Source organism: Lynx canadensis, chromosome D1, assembly GCF_007474595.2.
Source record: "Lynx canadensis isolate LIC74 chromosome D1, mLynCan4.pri.v2, whole genome shotgun sequence".
Taxonomy (NCBI): Eukaryota; Metazoa; Chordata; class Mammalia; order Carnivora; family Felidae; genus Lynx; species Lynx canadensis.
The window spans coordinates 62,432,258-62,450,074 of record NC_044312.2 but is presented as its reverse complement, the minus strand read 5'-3'; the positions used below and the strand labels follow the sequence as shown (position 1 = coordinate 62,450,074).

Here is a 17,817-nt window from a genome sequence, read left to right as displayed (position 1 = left end):
GTAAACACAATCCACATCACACAAGCATTATTCCTCTGCAGTGTCTTAGGTTTTCAATTTTATGAAGTTAATATATCTTTTAAGTCTGCTCTTTCATCTTATTACTTTCTCAAAAAATACATTACTGACTGTCTGCTATGTACTAAGCCCTCATCTGGATGTCTTATATACACCAAAGAGTAAGAATATGCATGCTCCATGATATATGAAGCTAATGAGAAGAGCTAATGAAAAGACATGATCAATCAAATAACCTCCCATATATGTGTGGAAATGATATGTTGATGTATGCTATAAGGAAAAGGTATATAACCAGTTCTTACTCAGAGAGAGAGCTTTCCTAAGGAAATAAAATTTAGTTTCCAAATCTAAGTCTTCCTCAAATACTCCAAACATCTCTTGTACAACTCACTTCCTAGGATTGTCACCTTCTCTGTGTGGTCTGGAAAGTAAGACATCAGAAACTAAATTCAGACTGCCTGGGTTCAAAATCTGGCCTGATTGCAGTTACTTGCTAATTGTCTTATTCCTCTCTCCTCAGTTTCCTAATATAAGATTGATGATAATTCTTACTTTGTAAGGTTGTCAGAGAATTGAGAAAAATCATGCAAAGTACATAATACAGTCTCTGTAATTTAATAAGCATTGGTTACAATACTCACAGATATTTCTCATGCTTTTGCACATCTCTGAGTGCATTGAAATAACTAGGTACCTGCCTCTCAGAAGAGGAAACTTCATTTAATTAGTCAAGTTGAAAGACATATTGGCTTTTCCTGAGTCTGTAATCCAAGGGTGAAGGCACTAAGTTTCATCCACTTTGAAATCAAGAACTATCTTCAGAGTTATCCAAGACCACTTCTCAGTTAGCTAGGTTAGGTGGTGTCTCACGAGACCTGAGATGGAATGGCTCCTCAATGATCTGTCTCATTGATTTCCCCTCATTCATCTTCCTTGGGATTGAGAAACAGTTGTGATATGGGGAGTCCTTCAATACAACAGGAACGAGTTGCCACCAAGAGACAATAAAGATGAAGAAAAATGTGTATCTGATTTGAGTTAAAGGAAGAAATTAGATTAGGCTGTTCAATAAGACAGTCTCCTGATTCTTCCCCAGAAAAGATAACAAAACCTGGGGATACTGCAGCAGAGATTCATGGTTTAATGGGCTTCTAAGTTCCCTGCATATGAAATTACAGGACAGAATTAGAGAATTTGATTGGGATGGTGCCAGCTGTACTAGAACCTCAGTGAGATTGGAAATTAGATGAGTTTGTTGATCTCCTAGGTTTTCTGGGGTCACTGTGAGGGTTTTAGGTATGTAAGAACAGGGTGACACTCTAATATATATATATGTATATATATATACACACACATATATACACACACATATATATATATATACACACACATATATATATACATATATATATACACACACACACATACTTATCCACACACTTCTTCATTTCTGCTTTACTGCTGTGAGTGAGAACAAGACACAGCTATTGTCAAGAAATTCTGAATTCATCATTGCTTTAAGAAAGGCTATTCCTAGAGTTCTATCTGACTGGTTTGTCTTGAGGCCATAAAGAACAGAGCAAGAGACTGAAATGTCTAACTGCAACAGAAAGGACTGAGGTGCAAAGAAAAAGACTTACTGAAAATACGTTTTTTTTTTAATTTTTTTTTAACATTTACTTATTTTTGAGACAGTGAGAGACAGAGGATGAACGGGGGAGGGCCAGAGAGAGAGGGAGACACAGAATCTGAAGCGGGCTCCAGGCTCTGAGCTGTCAGCACAGAGCCCGACCCGGGGCTGGAACTCACAGAGCGCGAGATCATGACCTGAGCCAAGTCAGACGCTTAACCGACTGAGCTACCCAGGGGCCCCTGAAAATACGTTTTGATATGCAATAAGGCTATGCAAACATCAGAGGGATTCAAGGAACTGCACCTCTCATAATGGAGAAGGGGACAATCTGATATGAACTCAAGAGTGGCCAAATACGTCAATATCTTGGTATGATTGTCATCCCTCTGTATCTTCCCCTACTTCTGCCCCTGGCTTTATAGAACTGTCCTCAACCTTATTTTCTGTCCATCTCATCCATTTAACACTCACCCCCACTTCAGTCAGTAGTCAGCCATACTAGAGAAATCTTGATCCAGCATAAGTAGCATAACTCCTGGATCTATGATTTGGTCTCATTTATTTCCACCCTCTGAAGGCTTTTTTGACCCAGTGAGGCTATGGTGTGGCTCAGAGCACCAATGGTCACAGCTGCTAAAAGGAAAGGTGAATTTGCAAATAAGATCCCTGAGGGGACACACCAGTCATACCAGAGTCTTCTCTTAAAGCCTAAAGATTTTTTTAAGGCAGGAGAAGAGTCATCACTATCCTACAGTAAGTTACTGCCTGCTCATCTCTCAAGCCAAAAAAATAAAATAAAATAAAATAAATGTAGCCAAACTGTGTCAAACAGTTAGGAAGAGAAATTCAGGGAAAAAGGTGACACAGAATGATAGACTGGGAAAAGATATACTTTGAGTTGGAATTTGCATGGCTTCCTTTGGTTGCCTAATTCAATACAACATATTACCTATTCTCAAGAAAATAATCTTTCTGCTTAATCTGAATTTCTGCACATTGACCTTGAGCTCAAGCCTTTATAGCCCTTTAACAGTCTGTGTCTTCATTAGGGTAATTCTTTGTCTTTTTTCCTTCAACTAGTTAGACCAGACTATAAACTTCTTTTTTTTTTTTAATTTTTTTTAATGTTTATTTTATTTTTGAAGGAGAGAGAGACAGAGTGTGAGTGGGGGAGGGGCAGAGAGAGAGGGAGACACAGAATCTGAAGCAGGCTCCAGGCTCTGAGCTGTCAGCACAGAGCCCGACCCGGGGCTGGAACTCATGACCTGAGCCGAAGTCGGATGCTTAACTGACTGAGCCACTCAGGCGCCCCAGACTGTAAACTTCTGATTCAAAGAACTGCTAGTTACAGTCTGGTGTAAGATACATTCTTCTCCTATAACGCACTGAGGGAATGACAGAGTGGTCCTTTGAAATATTTCTCTTTATTCACCCATCAAAGTCTCACTCGGGCCAAGTATCTAGGTCACCTGGAATGAAGATACAAAATTATATGTTGAATTGATTGGGTCAGGAGAGATTCCCATAAATTAAGGCAACATGGAAAGTGTGTACTTGGGAAAGATGTGAAAGGGGATGATAGCATTTCCTCCCAGAACTGGATGTCATCTGGAATTATCCAAGACTAGGGTATATCTGAGCCATGGGAAGATACCTTTCCAAGGAAGAAGAATGGACAAGGTGGATTCAGACTCATTTCAACTATACTCACCAGGCAGATCTCACAGAATTGTAAACATCTTAGTTATGTCTCTTCTTCCTCCCTCACTCCAGACCTAAGCATCTGACACATTGGTATTGAACTATAAATACATACAATACATACATACAATAATATTTACAATTTGTCTATGACTTCTTTCATACAAGTTGGTGTGTAAATTGGCTCAAGATTTTTAGAAAGTGATTTGAAAGTATAAAGAGACGTAAAAAGTGATTTCCCTCAATCAAGTACTACCACACAGAGGAATCTACTTTATAGGAAATAAAGCAAAATAAAATGAAAGAGATGTAGATTTGAATCCCAGCTCTGGCATATACTAGCTGAGAAATTCTGAATAGATTGTTTAATTTTTAGGAACTCGGTGTCTCATGTGTAAAATAGAGCTATTAATTACACCATAAGTCTTCTGGTTCCAAAACTTTATTGTACACTGGAACTTCCTGGGGCCTTTTGAAAAATTCTGATGCTTTCATCTTACCCACAGTCATGCCAATTTAACTGATACAGCATGAAACCTGGGCATGACAGAAGGTGGATTATCAAGGCCCTGAGGAGGAATGTACTTAGTGTAGATGAGAAGATTCAAGAGGACAAGTATGGCGAAAAGCAAATCAGTCAGGGAAATGTAGTAGTAGATGAGACCAGAATAGATGACAATAAGTCAAGGTCATGTTGGATTCTGTAATAGATTTCTCATTCTCATATCTATCTTGTTTTTCTCTCCTTTCTATATATAAAAGTATTCCTGATGTTTTTAGACCAGGGCCATGTGGCATTTTATGGCCAACAGTGAAAATAGAAGTGGCAAATGTCATGTCAGGCTAAAATATTTAAGAACAAATGTGTAGACTTTATGTTTTTTCTTCATCTGCTGTAGTGACAAGGAGGCCATGCTGCCATTGCTGAGCGGCAAGTTATAAGCAGCCTAGGTCCCCGAGTCACTGTATGGAGAAAAACTACCCTTGAGAATTATCAACTGTTGTAAGACTTTGTGGACATAAGAAATAAAACAACTTAAGTGTCCGTGGATAGATGAATGGACAAAGAAATTGTGGTGTATATATAATAGAATATTATTCAGCAATAAAAAAGAATGAAATCTTGCCATTTGCAACAACATGGATAGAACAAAAGTGCATTATGCCAAATGAAATAACTCAGAAAAAGACAAATACCATATGATCTTTCTCTCTCTTATATGTGGAATCAAAACAAAAAAAAGTTTATGGACACAGAGAACAGATGATTGGTGGTGGTTGGTGAGGGGGTGAAAAATGAATAAAGAGGGTGAAAATGTGACATAGCTAGCATTTTCAGATACTTTATCTGAGCAGCTAGTAGGCACGGTCCTTGCAGTTTTTCCTTCATCTCCATTTACAGATAACAATTATAAGATTCAGAGGACCTCTGTTTGAGGCGACTTCAATGGTTTAAGTGTCTGGAGAACCCAGGAGGCCTCTCCTTCTAGCACCCCCACATCCTAAACCAAACTTCATGGTATATGCCCACATTTTGCAAATATTTTTTTTAATTTAGAAGTTCAGTCTGATCTATTAACTCTTGATTAAGAATGTCTATTCCAGCTTGCCCTGCCCATTTCTCAGATGAGATACCAAAGCTCAGAAAATGAGTAGCCAGCCAGTAGGGTGGCAGAAATTTCATGACATCACTGGTCGTTTGGCAAAGGTACCAGAGCTTTCTGGAGGTGGCTGCAGGCCCTACCACGCACCATCACCAGCCCCTCTCCTGTCTCGTAGGGCCCTTGGATGGGCAAAGGGTAGGGGAGCTTGCAGGAGTCCATGGCCAGAGGCATGGACACTGAGGCAGCAAGGATGCTTCATGAACTGGTAGTGTGACAGCCGCAGGGCTCTGGGTTGGTGGGGATCTGTAGGTGTGGGTGGCCATGGCCTCAGGGTGTTCAGGTGGGCGGTCCTTTGTTACTGGGAGGTGGAAAATCCCAATGGCCATGCCAAGGAAAGCTAATGAGATCCACCTTACCACACCTACACACACACACACACACACACACACACACACACACGCTCGCGCGTGCGCGCACACACACACACACACACCAGTGGCCAGGAAATATTTTTCCAAGAAACTAAATTTAGTAAAGGTAAGAGAATGCACATTTAAACTTAATCCACACTCCTCCCTGTGCCTTTCCCAGGCATTAAGGTGTAGTAGTTAAGAATGTGGACTTTGAGATTAGATTATGTGGGTTAAAATCCCAACTCCTCCATTTTCTAGCTTTGTGAATTTAGGCAAAGTGATACGCTCTCTGGGCCTCCATTTCCTCATCTATAAAATGAGGATAATAATAGCCCCTCATTCATAGTTTCCTTAGGAGAATTAAATAGGACAGCTGTGTTTGACACTGGGCCTGGGAGGCCCTGGAGCATGAGGACACCATAACTCCAGGCAGTGAAAGGTGGCAACACCAAGCAGTATGCAGAGTCAGAAAACTGCCCAAGGCACTCACACAGCCCAGAGAAGCAGCTACTTGCCCCAAGGGACTGTAGAGTCTGAGGGGGAAAAAACCCAACAACCCTAAAACAAAACCAAAAAATAAAAAACAGTATGAGAAGAAATAGAGAAATGTGATATAATTGCCATGAATTACAAAATTTAGGTGGCTATATATCCCAGCTTGCCCAAGAAAGTCTCAATTTAGGTCTGTTGTTGTCTAAGTGAAATTATGAATAGTTTCCCTGTCATTATCAAATTATTCATGGTCCCTTTATAACTAAAAACATTCTTAGTTTAGCAATGCTAAATTTAAAATATGGTGAATCAGCATATTTACAATTTTTATCCCACAGTCACAGGCATAGAGTGGACAGTTAGATTTAGAAAAAAACTTACTAGAAAAGCATAATAAAGTGTGTGTGTTTGTGTGTGTGGGTGGGTACGTGTGTTACAAAGGGAAGGAGGGTGAAAGAGGAGAACTAATTTGTATTCAACAGTAATCCTAAGAATGAATCAGAAAATTAAAGCTGGTGACAAGGAAGGAAAAATGAGGAAAGTGAGAAAAAGTGAAAAGGTAATAAGATCAAGTTATGATAAACTCATTGAAGAAGTTGAGAGATTATTTTCTGGGATTCAAGAGAAAGTGAATTGGAAAAACAGAAGGTGATGGATCAGGAACTGAATGCCTAAAATTTGGATTATTAACAATTTGCATATATTTATGGAAATACAAATTCTAAGGTGTTTCTAAGGAATTCAGTAGATGAGGTAGGGTGGTCAAGATCTTTAAATTTTTTTTTTCAACGTTTTTTATTTATTTTTGGGACAGAGAGAGACAGAGCATGAACGGGGGAGGGGCAGAGAGAGAGGGAGACACAGAATCGGAAACAGGCTCCAGGCTCCGAGCCATCAGCCCAGAGCCCGACGCGGGGCTCGAACTCACAGACCGCGAGATCGTGACCTGGCTGAAGTCGGACGCTTAACCGACTGCGCCACCCAGGCGCCCCGGGTGGTCAAGATCTTTAGAGAAAAATTCAGAGTACTATAAGTCTAATTGTTCCAAATACTTATTATTGTATAACAAACCACCCCCAAAAGTATAAAACAATTTTATTAATCCATGATTCTGTAGATCTCCAAGGATGATGTGGGCAGTTGTCATTTGAGGTCTCTCATTTCTCTTTCTCTCATGTGGCTGCCATAAGATTTTGGATGGGGTTGGGGCGCCTGGGTGGCTCAGTCGGTTGAGCGGCCGACTTCGGCTCAGGTCATGATCTCATGGTCCGTGATTTTGAGCCCTGCATCGGGCTCTGTGCTGACAGCTCAGAGCCTGGAGCCTGTTTCAGATTCTGTGTCTCCCTTTCTCTGACCCTCCCCTGTTCATGCTCTGTCTCTCTCTGTCTCAAAAATAAATAAACATTAAAAAATTAAAAAAAAATAAAATAAAATAAAAGATTTTGGATGGGGTTATCTCTAAGTTTCATAAAAAGTGACAAAATTGATTCTGGCTATTAACTAGTAGTTCAGCTAGGCTGTTAACCACATGAGCTCTCCATGTGGTCTGGGATACTCACAGTACTGTGGCTGTGTTCTACGGAGAGTGTCCAAAAATGAAAATATCTATCTAAAGACACCAATGAGGAAGAGTTAAGGGTTCTCATAATCTAGACTTGGATATCCTGAAATGTCACGTCCATTACATTATTTTTTCAGGGAAGTCACTAAGGCCACCCCAGATAAGAGGGGAGTGGAATTACACTACACCTCTTGGAAGACTGGCAAGATCACATGGCAGAAAAGTAAATGATATTGTTTTGTATATAAAGATGTTGCTTTGGTCATCTTTGGAAAATAAAACCTGCACTAATGCACCCTAGGCCATAATATCACAGATCTCCCTTTACATACCAAATACACTCACAAAACAAAACAAAACAAAAACAAAATACATTCACCTCTTCCCTAGTTCAAAGTCTAGGATCTCAGCCTCTAAATCAGGACATAATGTGAATAGAGCTCCTTCGGTTCAGTTCCTTGTATACAGATCCTTGAATGCAGTTCCTTTCAATCTGAAGTTGTGTGAAGAAATGAGAAGAAAATCTACTATTTATACAGCCAACACACTATGGTGATACAGAGATGGGTAACTGTAATAGATACTCATATGCAAAATATTGGGAGAGTCATAATACAGTCACTAGGCCATTATAGTTTCTAAAATCCAGCCAGAGATTAGTATAACCAGTTTCTTAACAAGGATAAGATCCTTCTCCCTGGGAATAATTCTCCATGGCTTTTGTCTAACCTCTAGGCAATTGTTTCTGTATTCTGTGTCATCTTTGCTTTTTATTGAGTAGTAACCTGTGTTTACATCTGAGTTCTTTTCTTCATCTGTTTCCTGCCTAATAAACTTGGAGACCTAAAGTTCTCTTTTCATTTTGCACTAACTCTGTCCCTTTTAGTCCAAGCTGATGGTGCTTACATCTATTCATTTCTCTTAAAAATTGTGGAATTGTGGTTCTTGGGACACCTGGTGAATCAGTTGGTTGATCTTCTGGCTGTTGATTTTGGCTCAGGTCATGGTCCCAGGGTTGTGGGAGCAAGCCCCACATGAGGCTCTGTGCTGAGTGTGGAGTCTGCTTAGGATTCTCGCTTTCTCTCTCTCTCTCTCTCTCTCTCTCCCTCTGTCCCTCTCTCCCTCTGCCTCTCTCCCCTGTTGGTGCTCTCTCTCTCTCTTTAAAATAAAAAAAAATGTGGTTCTCTGTGAATCTTTTAGGGTTTACTCCATTAGACAAAAATCATACCCACAAATATCTTCCAGATTGCTTCTCTGTCTGATTTTGCTTGAGAGTTAATGATTCTCTGGGGAAATATCCTTGAGATTCCTAGAAGATTCTTTGCCTAATTGAAAAGATTAATTACACATACCCTTAAGTATTTCTTACTCTTAGCAAAAGATTTTATAGTCTCATCCTAGAGATAATATTACACCCTAAGGACATTTTTTTTCCTTTGAGAGTCTTTTGTAATTTGGAGAGGCTGGAAGGAAATTTCTTTTTTATTTGAATTCAGCCAGCCATGATTCCTTCGTATTTACTCTAAGTTATGCTTGAACACTGAATAATTTCATTTTAGCTTACATCTCTCTGTATCTTATGTGGCATAAAAATATGTGACATAAAAATAATGTTGATATTTTCAGTGTTCTGCTTAAAAAATATCCTTGGCCAAACACATCAGTTAATTAGGTATATTTTCTACTTTCTAAGTTATGGTATCTCTGAACTCTCTACAGCTGCATAGCACTTATACCTTTTTCTCCAGCCCCCAATAATAATTCTCTCACTGTCTTTCAGGCCTCCATTAACAGTTCCTTCAAGACACTTGCAGCTTCTATGTGCTGCCTGTTCCAAAACTAATGCTACATGTTTTAGGTTTTTGCTACATCAAGAAAGACCCCACTTCCTGTTACCAATTTCTGCATCACTTATCTATTGCTGCATAACTAACCATCCCCAAGTTTATTAGCTTAAAACAGCAAATTGTTACTTCTTGTGGTTCTATGACTTGGCTTCAATCAGTTGAGTAGTTCTCTCTTGAGTCTCTTATACATTATAGAGAGATGTCAGTTGAGCCTACAGATACCTAAAGTCTCAACTAGACTGGATGTTTAAGATGGCTTACTAACATGACTGGTAGTTGCTGATGACTCAGCTGGGATCTCAACTGGGGCTGTGTACCAGAATATTTAGACATGGCTTCTCCATTTGCTTGGGATACTCATAGCTCAGTGTTTCAGCTTGAAGAAGGAGCATACCTAGATAAAGCATTTCAAGAGACCCAGGTGGAAACTGCAAAGATTTTTGTGGCCTAACCTCAGAAACCTCACAATATCACTTACCTTGAATTCCGTTGATTAGGGAATCCCTATGTTTAGCCCCAATTCAAGAGAAGTAGAATTAAACTCCAACTATAATGTGGGAATTGCAAGTTCACACTGCAGAAAAGCATGGGAGATGGAATATAGTATTGTGGCTATCTTTAGAGAATAAACCTATCACACCAAGTTATTAATGGGTCATCTCTGTGTTCATTAAGATCACCAATAATCATCACAAAAATTCTTTGTGCCAGAAGTGAACTCCTTAAAAGACTGTAATAAGTAGAGATAATTGATAATATTTTTTGAAGATATGAGACTTAGAGTTGTGGAATTTTAAGGTGGATCAATAATACCTGAGCAAGAAGAAGTTATGGGGAGTATAAAAGAGAGCTATGTTACTTCCAAGCCAGGAAATTACTATAAGAATCAAGTCTATGGGTTTTTCAAAGGAGCAGGACTTTTCTGATTTGGAAGGATCCAAGATTTCTTAGGTCTCAGAATCACTTAGAGAACTGTTAAAGAACACTGAGTCCCATTAAAGTAGGATAGAGCCTGGGACTTCGCATTTTTACCAAATTGCCTAGGTGATTCTGATACTCACTAATGTTTGAGAACCCTGTTTGTAGATGACTAATTTTCCTTGGTGATTCTTAAAGGAAGGTAATCATTTGCTGTTAGCTTTGCCAACTGTCATCTGGAAAATATCCAACAGAGGTATCTTAAATTATTAGACCCTTAGTCATCTCTTTTAACCTTTTTATTAAGAATAATATCTATCCACATTATATATGATCAGTATCTTATCCCATAAGTCTTGGAAATCTATCTCAAAATAAGACAGAAATTACCCTCTGATCTATTGTCTCAGGAAGACATATCTTCTTCAAGTTTTTTTGTCTTTCTTGATATCTACCTCCTTACTTTGTCTTATTGATTCCTATAACACATGGAAGACTTTTAAGATTTCATATGTATTTAAATCACCATTGTAGATATTTTAGCTGTAAAAAAATAAAATGCATTCCAAAATAAACAAAGTTACCTGTTTCCTTTCCCAAGCTCTCAGTCTCATGTCAATGGTTCCCTTTAGGGAAGAAGGGCAGGATGATTTTTTCCCGAATCTGCTTGGTCTTCACCCCATAGATGATTGGATTGAGTGCAGGAGGGATGGCCACGTAGAGGTTGGCAGTCAGTATGTGGAAGGAGTGAGGAATATTGTGACCAAAACGGTGGGTGAGGACAGAGAACATTGCTGGTGTGTAGAATATAAGGATGACACAAACATGGGAACCACACGTGTTGAGGGCTTTCTGGCGGGCATCTCGGGATGGAAGATTAAAGATGGCACGAAGGATGAGAGTGTAGGAGATGCCAATGAGGATCAGGTCTGATGTAACAGTCATTACAGGCACAGCAAAGCCATACCAGATGTTGATGGAGATGTCCGCACAGGCAAGCTGGGCTATGCCTATGTGCTCACAGTACGTGTGGGGGATGATGAGTGTTCGGCAAAAAGGTAGTCGTTTTAATAGGAACACACATGGGAAGATGATGCAAAAGCTCCTGCTAACAATAGCCATTACAATTTTAGTAATAATCTGACGGGTAAGAATAGTGGTATATCTTAGGGGGAAGCAAACAGCAACATAGCGATCAAATGCCATGGCTAACAGGATGGCAGAATCCATGGCAAAGCTATAGTGGAGAAAGAACATTTGAGTAAGGCATCCAGAAAAGGTGATTTCCTGAGGACCTAGCCAGAAGATGCTGAATGTTTTGGGTACACATGTATTAGATAGGATGAGATCTGTAGCAGCCAGCATGGAGAGGAAAAAGAACATGGGCTGATGAAGGCTGCGTTCCATGGAAATAAGGTAGAGAAGGACGCTGTTGCCTGCAAGGGCCACAAGGTAGATAATGAAAAAAGGAATCCCGATCCAGACATGGAACTCCTCCAGCCCTGGGATTCCCAGTAGGATGAAAGGGCCTGAATTGAAGCTGCTCAAGTTGAATGTGGTCATTATGGTCTTGGACTGGATGTATCTCATAGACTGAAAATAAAAATTTTGTAACTGATTGTTACGATGATCTACAGACATCCACCTCTGAGTCTTCTTCAATATTATCCCCTCACTTTCATCTCTGTAAAGGGATAAGCTATCCTTTGCCTCTTCTCCTCACTAAAAATACTTGCCAAACTTTCAGTTACAATTTTAAGTCATAATAGAAGTGGGATCAAAATAATTTTTTCACAGAGACACAAGTCACATAACTCCAGTCATACAATTTTAGTCCTGCCTCCTTACAGGAACCCAGGAAGGTTTCTAGGAAAATATGTACACTAAACACTATTAGGCAGAGAAACAATGACTAGTTAGGAATTTGCAACAAAGTTCAATGTGAAGTTCCCACCCTAGGGAACTGGAATAATAACTGTAGGGTCCCAAGGGGCTAAACAAAGGCAGGCCCAATGTCCAACACCAAAATAGACCATGCAGTCTCTTTTCTTTTTTGCTCTTTCTCTGCAGTGGAGCATCTGCCCTCGTTCTCATCAATATTGTAGCAAAGTTCACCAACATAAAGAGGTGACAAAGAATATTCTTCCCTAGAATCTAAGGTTTGTTTTGTTTTGTTTTGTTTTTCAACGTTTATTTATTTTTGGGACAGAGAGAGACAGAGCATGAACGGGGGAGGGGCAGAGAGAGAGGGAGACACAGAATCGGAAACAGGCTCCAGGCTCTGAGCCATCAGCCCAGAGCCCGACGCGGGGCTCGAACTCCCGGACCGGGAGATCGTGACCTGGCTGAAGTCGGACGCTTAACCGACTGCGCCACCCAGGCGCCCCTAGAATCTAAGGTTTAAGTGGTTTACTCTGCCTTCAGATATTACCAGGTTGGGAAAGTTTCCAAGAAAAGGTATTCTCCAATAACTCACTCTGTCACATTGGTCTCAAGGAAAGAATGGAACCCTGCTCTGAACCTTCACAGAAGACATCCCAGCAGAGGGAGCCCAGTCTCCGGGTAGAGTTATGCCACAGCATTCATGCCCCTGTCTAATCTATACAATGACTCATTCTTGTGAGACTTAATTGAAACAGCTGGGCCTTTCTTCCAAAACTCTTCTGTTTGTGACATGATATACAAATCTTTTCTCCAACTTCAATATTCACTCATTTTTCTTTCTACCTGGTCTTAAGTAGTTAGCATTCTGTAGTGCTCTATATATGTCTGCTGCTTTCTAGGTTAATAAACTCCACCTGGCTGATAACCCCAAATGCCATGACTTTGTGACTCCTATGTTGAAGATTCTGAATTTTTTAATTTTGAAGACAATCCTCTCTCCTTTGCTTTGGAATTAGTTACCCAATGTCTGCCATGTTAGAAATCCCATGCGCATCCAACTCAGCGTGTTCAAATCTGTTTCTCCTATAATGTTTTCCAATTTAGCAAATGATAGTATAACACAGTTTCTCAATCTAGAAGCCTTGAAATTATCTTAATCATATCCTCTCACACACAATCATCTTATTCATCTTCCAAACAAGTATCATGTTACAGGTTTGTTCCCTAAGTATCTCTGTATTACATCCATTTATTGCTACCCTTGTATTGGCTGTTCCATCCCATGTGCCGTCATCTGTCAGCAAGACCTCTGCATTCTAACTCAAATGTACCAGTTTTCCTTGAGCAATTAAAGGTACATGTGATGTAGAGTCTATCCCAACTAGAGAGGGGGAAAAAAGATGGAAAGACTGTAATTCCAGATAGGAAGAAATAGCAAGTCCGGCAGTCAGCAGCAGTAAATATCTTCGGTACTCAAATCTAAGTGCAGTTCACTTCTTTAAAAATAGATTCAGTTACAGCAGAGGCTAATGCATAGACAAGACTGAGCTAGGTTTCAGGAGCTAAGATTTCAGTTCCCTATTCACTGCCACAAAATTATGTATAAGCCACCTTGCCCTACATCCCACATCCCCTACCATATTGGAAACTGAAAGGACAAACTATTACAGAGAAATAATAATTAAACAGGAGGCAAAAAATTCCATGACAAATGCACTAATTCAAATGAAAAATATATAATTCCATTTAATACATTTATTTAAAGTATTCTTAGAGCCACTAAAGCAAAGCCCTTTAATCGAGTGGAAAAAGTGGCAATGGATATGAATAATCAAGTCACATGAGAAGAAACTCTAATGTTTAATAAATATGTAGAAGATTTTCAGTCTCATAAGTAATTAAGTTCAATATAAAACATGAATGATGAGGTATATTATTTACCATTAATAAAGACTTAAAAAGATTGATGGTATGAGTGATAACAGCCAATTCTGTGAAGGGTCTGAGGAAATAAGAGCTGTTACAACTCTTTTAGAAGGGTTTACTGTGTAACATTCTTAGATACTAATTTGCCAATATGAATCAAAACATAAAGTGCACATATCCATTGTCCCAAAAGTTCAAAATATATGAATGCTTCCGCAGATACAGCTATATAAATAAATAAGTGGCCTAACGATATTCACAGCAGCAACATTTATAATACAAAATTTGAGTGAAATTAAAATATCAAAAAATAAAAACTGAAAAGCTGGCACCATTTTAATTTTTAACGTGGGAATGATTTTAACATTTACTGTATATAACTTCTAAAAAGAATGAGGTAAAGCCCTGTGTATAGGAATCAAAAGACACCAAAATACTGCTGGCTTCCTTAGCACACATACTGAAGTTGGAAAGATACAGAGAAGATCAGCTGGTAATATAATTTTTTTTTTAATTTTTTTTTTCAACGTTTACCTTATTTTTGGGACAGAGAGAGACAGAGCATGAACGGGGGAGGGGCAGAGAGAGAGGGAGACACAGAATCGGAAACAGGCGCCAGGCTCTGAGCCATCAGCCCAGAGCCTGACGCGGGGCTCGAACTCACGGACCGCGAGATCGTGACCTGGCTGAAGTCAGACGCTTAACCGACTGCGCCACCCAGGCGCCCCATGGTAATATAATTCATGGGTAACAAAACTTCAGAATATTTTTTTAAAAAGTAAAAAATATGTAGCGGCACCTGGGTGGCTGAGTTGGTTAAGCATCTGACTCTTGATTTCGGCTCAGGTCATGAACCCAGGATCATGGGTTCAAGCTCCACATAGGGCCATAAAGCTCTTTCCCATGTCAAAAGTGAGATACCTTTAGTCCACGGAATGTGTCACCCCCCAATTTAAACTTCAGCTTTGGGGAACACTCTTGTCTGATTTCTTTTCCACCTACATTTGTTCTTGGAAGTTTTGTTAGCTTGGTCCATTTCTCTCTTTCTCTAGCTAACTTTCCCTGAACAATATCCAAAGCTAGCTTTCCTGAACAATATCCAAATTAGGTAATGTTCCCAGGTACACTCCTGGCACTCCACAGTAACCATTCAGAGCACTTCTCACACTCTTCTTTTTATTTTACTTTGCTTTCTTACTTGACAAATGGTAAACTTGAAGAGGATAGATATCATGTCTGCTTATTTCACTGTTCTATCCCTAAAACAGTGTCTGCCACAGAATATTCAACAAGTTCTTGTCGAATAAATGAGTGGCAGAGGCCCATTGGACTTGATACTAATGAACTGGATCATCCAAACAGTGTTGTGAACACCCTGTCATTCACCCACCTCTCTCTCAAGTTTATATCCTCAAAGCCTACCGTAATAATATAATGTAGGTCCCTCCACTTAAACTCTGGAAAATTAAAGATCTGGAAAAGCATGAAAACTTGCTTTCCATATTAAATACTTCCATATTAAATACTTTGGTGAGATGAAGACTCCCACCAAACAAACCTAGGGGATTCACAGTCACCGCACACTACTGAGAGATGGTCTGGAAGGAAGGACGCAGCTAAATGTGGGAAATTAGTAGCACTTTCCTCACCTAGAGGAAAGTTCTAGATACATAAAAAGTTCTAGATACATAAAAAGAGGTCTGTGGCTTTACATTTCCATTCTTGAAACCTCCCTGGTGTTACTAACTATACATTCTCTTTAATCTATTAGTACTCTTTGATCACAGTCTCTTTGATTACAGTTTCCTGAATAGGATTTTGCATTTAGCAAGCATTCTATTCCCACCTTACTTACTGGTCTCTGACTGACTGCTGAGCATTTTTCTCCTCTCTCCTAAGGCTAGGAATATAGGCTACATCTCTATGTTCTCTGTCTCCTCCAGCACTAAACTAAACACAGGACAGGTCCTTCAGCAATACCTTGATCATGGAGTATTATAATCCATACCCTGCCTTTATTTCTCTTTTTTATGCTAAGTGTGTCTATGTGAATATCTTTCTTCTGCCTCATTTTAGGGAGAGGAATATCCATGGTTGGTCCATGGGTCACAAAAGGATTCTTTTGAGACCCATTCCAGAAAGCAGCTGCTCAACTCTATTTTGTATTTGTGTCTCTCTGTGGTGTGTAGGGTGGGTGGATTTTGCCCCTATCATCCTAAAAGAACAGGACATTCAGTGCATTCATAAATGCACTCACAAATACAAAGTGATGCTTACACATATAACCTAATAATCTCTGAGGTGGCATATGGAATTTCAATCTCCATATGTCTGGCCCCAGGCTGAAATGGTCAGTTCTAAATGTATCATGACCACTCATTCTCTTTTATTTATTTATTTTTACATCTGTAGCACTATATTTTTTTTCTTTTTTTTTAATGTTTATTTTTTGAGGCAGAGATAGAGCATGAACGGAGGAGAGGCAGAGGGAGAGGGAGACACAGAATCTGAAGCAGACCCCAGGCTCTGAGCTGTCAGCACAGAGCCCGACGCGGGGCTCAAACTCACCGACCGTGAAATCATGACCAGAGCTGAAGTTGGACGCTCAACCGACTGAGACACCCAGGCGTACCTACATCTGTAGCATTATAAATTTTAACCAGAAAAACCTAGAAACATTTGAGGAAAAGCAGTGAGAGGGGCTCAGAATTAAGCTCCTAATAGACACCTCTCTATCATACCATTCTCTTAGCATGAGTGTCAGCTTTATAATCTATATGCAGAATTGTAATCTTGTCTATTCCTCTTCCTCAGAGCCCTGTCTTTCCCCACTCTTCCTCGCCTCTTCACCAGCTCCTATTCTCATTGGCTCTGCTCCCAGCTATTACTCCCTAATAGTTCTGCTTTCCTCACCACCGGCTTATACCTTGTAGATCCTGGTCCCGGAACTACTTTGCAAAGGCAAGGTGATGATCAGAGAGTGCAGAAACACAGCAGGTAAAAATCAGACCAAAGAACAAAAGAAGCAGTTCCTGGGGCAGTAAGGATAGACATAAGATCATGCTCACAGTAGGGAAGAACCAACACAGAGCCCAGAGGAGTGGAGTGCAAATGTACGTCTCTTATGTCTCTGGGGATTTGAGACAAGTTAGAACAGAGGCCCTCTGAACCCAGGGGACCTATAAGCCTCAGGTCTGAAGGCCCCAAGTCAGTCTAGGCCATGAGCAAAGGTTCAACCAAATTAACACTTTCCCAGCTTAGGAACTTACACCTTTGTTCATATTAGTGTTGGCTTGGAAATTCTGGAATCCATGATAGCAGCACACCTGAGCCTCACCAGGGTCTTTATCTAGTTTGATCAGTAATTTGATAAAGAGTCATATCTACCATGTGTCGGCTCAGTATAGAACTCCTAAGACTTCTGGTGCAAGGACTGTTTCATTTTCTTGTGAATCCCTAGCAGAGAGTATTTCATAGTGGAAAATCCATAAATGTCTGAAATGCATCTACTTCTAGCCTTATATAACAAAACCCTGAAGCTATTTCTCACTGGGACTGCATCTCTCCAGATGTGAAGAGGCCTCTCTTTTTAGATACTTACTTCAATGTTCACTCTTGCTTGGCAATTCTGTCCATCTTCCCTCAGTGAAGAATCATTACTAATTTTGTGTTCAGTCAATTTTTAGACTATAGGCTACTAATCTATTTGTCTAGAGCAAACCTCTAACACAAAGCACACACAAATCTGAAAATCATAGCTATCCAGCCAGGGTATGGTCTCAGACCTTCCAATAGAACCCTGTGTACAACTGCCCAT

At 39.9% G+C, this 17,817-nt stretch overlaps 1 protein-coding gene across 1 annotated transcript; it reads right to left on the bottom strand.

Moving 5' to 3' along the window:
- Positions 1-10,805: 10,805 nt before the first annotated feature.
- On the bottom strand, positions 10,806-11,753 carry LOC115525354 (olfactory receptor 52H1-like). The gene has a single exon (XM_030332507.1). The coding sequence runs from the start codon at positions 11,751-11,753 to the stop codon at positions 10,806-10,808; it is 948 nt and encodes a 315-aa protein (XP_030188367.1).
- Positions 11,754-17,817: the final 6,064 nt, after the last annotated feature.